The 4,023-nt window shown below is 69.6% G+C and overlaps 1 protein-coding gene and 1 pseudogene across 1 annotated transcript in view; both read left to right on the top strand.

Moving 5' to 3' along the window:
* Positions 1-841, top strand: part of LOC102372450 — a 3,840-nt pseudogene extending 2,999 nt beyond the window's left edge.
* A 2,093-nt stretch (positions 842-2,934) lies between these two features.
* The window catches only part of LOC102372210 (kinesin-like protein KIFC3), an 11,953-nt gene continuing 10,864 nt past the window's right edge, over positions 2,935-4,023 (top strand). Inside the window, exon 1 of the mRNA XM_014527547.2 lies at positions 2,935-3,036. Coding sequence (XP_014383033.1) covers positions 2,935-3,036 — 102 coding nt within the window. The remainder of the gene's footprint in view (positions 3,037-4,023) is intronic.

Raw genomic sequence — 4,023 nt, 5'->3', positions numbered from 1 at the left:
GCCCGTGAGCAGGCCTAGGTGGCCAGAGCTGGGGCTTCTGGGGCGGGGCTGGGCTTGGGGACCCCCTGCTGCAGCCTGGCCCCTTCTAACCCGTGAGTCTGCTCAGGGGGCACGTCAGGGTCTTCCCTGCTGCCCCCAAGGGTGCCCTCTTTCTCCCGCTGCAGCGAGGTGCGGGTGCGCCGGCGGCTGGACCGGTGGCTGGAGACGCAGCGCCAGGAGGCGGAGGAGCAGCCCGAGGCCCCAGCGTGCGAGCGGCAGCCACTGCTGGGGGAGTTCTTCCCCGCCAGCAAGCGTGGGCACCCGCCGGAGGTGAGGGGGACACGGGCATCCTGTGTGGGGCAGCACCAGGGTCCTGGTGGCAGCTGGGGGGCCCAGGCTTGCAGCAGACCCGGTGCCCCTCTTGCTGGGTGCTGCCAGCTGGCACCTTCTCCTGCCCGGCCTGACCCTGGCTGCTTTGCCCTTGCAGGGGCCCTGCACCCGGTCCAGCACGAAGCGTCAAAAGGAGATGCTGGTGGAGGAGCCCTGACCTGCAGCCCCCTGCACCGGGCAGCCCCCAGCTGGTATCCCCGGGGTGCTGGGGCTCTGCTGCCTGCATGCAGCTCCTCCCTGGGGCTGGCCGTGGCTGTGGGTGGAGCAGAGAGGACTTGGTCTGAGGAGGGGCCCCAGGCACAAGAGAGAGCTGCACCCCTGGCAGGGGGTTGCGGGATAGGAGGGCAGGGCAGGCAGCAGAGGGGGGTCTTCACACCTTGTTCCTGGAGACCCCCTGCCCTTGTGCTGAGCGACCCAGCAGGGCTGGGGGGGGCAGGAGGCAGAGCACAGGGTGGGGTGGGGTGAGGTGGGGTGAGCAGCAGGTGCCGGGGGGCTGGCCAGGCCCCAGCTGTGACTGCTCCCAGCAGCCAGACGAGGCCAGGCTCCGCAGCAAGTGCTGCCCCCAGTAGGGTCCCTGCCCCGATGGGTCATGGTCCCGGCTGTCAGGCACTGGGAGGGTCCATGCAAGCAGGGGAGCCACAGGGCGAAGCCCAGCTGTGCCCCCACGAGGGTGGCACCTGCCTCTGGTGCAATAAAGTCCGTGGCACCCGCACGATGCAGCGTGGCCTGAGATTCCTTGGGCTGGCCGGGGTCTATCGCTCCTGCAGCCGGGGGGCTCAGCCCTGACCCTGTAGCTGCCCCCAAGGCCCACTGGGGCCTGCAGAGCCTGGGGCTGGCTGGGGGAGCAGCCCCGGCATGCCCACGGGCTCTCGGGGAGGGGGAGCTGGAGGCATCCATCCCCAAGCTCCAGGGAGCTAGCACTGAGGGGCACTGGACTGACTGGTGGCACTGGCTGGCACGCTGAGGACTGAGCATCAGGCTGGGCAGGGCACAAAGGGGTCTAACTCGTGCCAGGAGCTGGCGCCGGCTGGGCAGAGCAGCCACCCCTGCCCTAACGATCCTGGCTCATCAAGCACGAGGTTGGTCGATGCGTGCACAGCCCTGGGAATCTGCAGCTTGGCCCCAGCTGCTGCAGCTCCCAGCACTGCTCACGTCAGAGGCGGGCAGCTGTGGGGCAAGACCGTCCCCAAAACAGCTACACGTGATGCCCGCTGGGAAGAGCCTTGGCCCCACTTTTATCTCCCAGGCGGCTACGACCCGCACCAAACCCCACGTCTTGTAGGGCTCGGCCTGGCACTGCACCGGGGACGGTCCCTGTCGAATACCGAGGGGTCGAATCAGCAGGGCCCAGGGGGCATTGCATCCAGGCCACCCCCAGTTCAAGGCAGCGCCAGCCTGTCTGCACCAGCCTGGACACGTGTCCGTCCAGTGCCGCCAAGGACAGAGACTCCCCCGCTGCTCTGGGCAGCCTCAGAGCGAGGGCATCTGAGCAGCCCGTCCCCGTTTGCCCGGCGGAGGCAGAGGGCACTTAGCACGACCAGTCTGAACAGGGGGAAATCCCTTCCTGCCCCAGTGCAGCGCTGGGCTGAGCCTGAGTGCAGGGGCAAGACCCTCCCGCCAGGACCCTGCGGGGTTGGTGTGAGGGGTCGTGTCGCCCCGTCTGGACAGCCCCGGGCTCTGGCTGGCAGATGTCCCAGCGGGGCTGGAGGTTTGGGACGCGGCGAGGGCTACGCTAACCCCCCTGCACAGTCTCGCTGGGAGCACAGAGACTGTCCCCACCTGCTGCCCTGGGCTAGCTTCTCCCTGGGGCCGCGGCCCCCACGTGCAGCGTGCCCAGGGTCCCGGCGACTGCTCCTTTGGAGCGGGCAGGAGGAAGCCGAGGGCAGCGGAGAAGCCGGTGGGTGTGCAGGGACCCCGGCTTGCAACAGGATGTCGCACCTGCCCATGCAGCGAGCCTGGCCCTTGCACCCAGACTGGGCCAGGCGTGAGGAAAGGGGGATCCACACCCTTAACTCTGCCCTTTGCACTCGCTGCTCGGATCCAGACCCCAGGGTGGGGGTACGAGGGCAGGAATGGGGGTGTTGGAGGCTGGGGAGATGGGTATGAGCTCGCAGGCCTGTGTCCTCCCCGGCTGCTGTGAATCTGCACAGCTCCTTCCCCAGACTGCGCCTGGCCCCCCCCCCCCAACCCTCCTCCCCCAGACTGCGCCTGGCCCCCCCCCCAAGCCTTTCTGGGTCCCTGGCCAAGGGGTGTCCTGGGGGAGCCGGTGCTCGGTCCAGGCTGCCCGGAGGCCGCCGGGGTGCTGGGTGCCAGCGAGGTCGCGGGGACCCCTCCCAGCCGCCTCCCCCACCCCGCCAGCCCTCGGCATCCTTGCTACCGCAGTGCCAGGAGGAGGGGCGGCTGGACTGGGCATGAGCAGGCCCCCGGCCACTGCGGAGGGACCGGCTGGCAGGATGCTGCAGCGCTAGCGGGAGGCAGCTCGAGCCCCTCTGCCCCCCTGGGTGCCAGGCCTGGGGGCTGGCTGGCGGCGGGGTCCGGGCCCCCGGCCCCGCACGCGGGCACCCCATGTACGCCATCTACTCCCTGCTGGTCTACATCTTCTACACCCTCTTCCGCAAGGAGCCCAGCCAGGATGACGGGCAGCTCCTGGAGCCGGAGCCCCCCCAGGTACGCAGGGCACGGGCGCTGGTGATGCTCTGGCCTGACCTCCAGTCCAGTCCAGTCCAGTCATCCCCAGTTAACCCCAGTCTGCTCTGGGCAGGCGTCTATGGGGACTGAGACCCTGGCAGCGCTTGGCCCCCAGCTCTACCCCCAGCAGCAGGATCGGGCCCTGCTTGTGCTACCGGCCATGGTGTCCCAGGGACGGGGCTGGGAGAAGTGTGTGTGTGTGTGTGTGTGTGCAAGGGGGGGGTCGCAGCTTCCCCTGCACGCGGTGCTCTTAACTCCCGATCTGCAGCCCCAGAGGTCTCAGCCTTCCCCCCCAGCCCCCTCCCCGCGGTGCTGGAGCCGAGCGCTCCCAGCTCGTGACAGCAGTGCCGACTCCGCGCCCCGCCGGGCTTCCCCACACCTGTATGCACCCCGGCTCGTGACCCCCAGGCGGGAGCGAGTGGGGGGACCCCGCAGGAGGGGGCTCGGGCTGCATCCTCCTGCAATGGCCTTTCCGAACTGCCCGTTGCCACAGAAACCGTGCATCCGCCTGTCTCCCTGGCAGCCTGTTCCCAACCTGCTCCACCCGCACGCACACGCTGCACGCAGCTGGCAGTGCCCGTCCCCCGCCATGCCCTGCCTCATTAGAGGTCATTAGCAGGACCAGGCACGTGCCCGTGAGCAGTAGTTGCTATCCTGTGTCCGTGCCGGTCGGGGGGAGCGTAACGTGTACGTGGCCTGTCCAGCACCCACCACCAGCTGGTCGCAGCCCCCGGGCCCTATGGCAGGAGCCAGACCGCCCCCAGCCCATGACCCCGGCAGCACCTCCTAGGCTCCCGCCATGGCACAGCCGCTGGGTGGGGTCTGGGGCTCCCCCCGGCTCTGCAGGAGAGATCTGGGGGTACCGGCAGCCTCTTGGGGGTAGGGGGAAGACCCCCTGTCTCCCCTGCCTGATGGGTCCCCCCCCCACCCCACCCCCCAGGACCCTGATGCTGCCCCCCTGGGGCT

Source organism: Alligator sinensis, unplaced genomic scaffold, assembly GCF_000455745.1.
Source record: "Alligator sinensis unplaced genomic scaffold, ASM45574v1 scaffold1544_1, whole genome shotgun sequence".
In the NCBI taxonomy this organism is placed as follows: Eukaryota; Metazoa; Chordata; order Crocodylia; family Alligatoridae; genus Alligator; species Alligator sinensis.
Note: the sequence above shows the minus strand (reverse complement) of the source record. Positions and strands in the feature narration are given on the sequence as shown.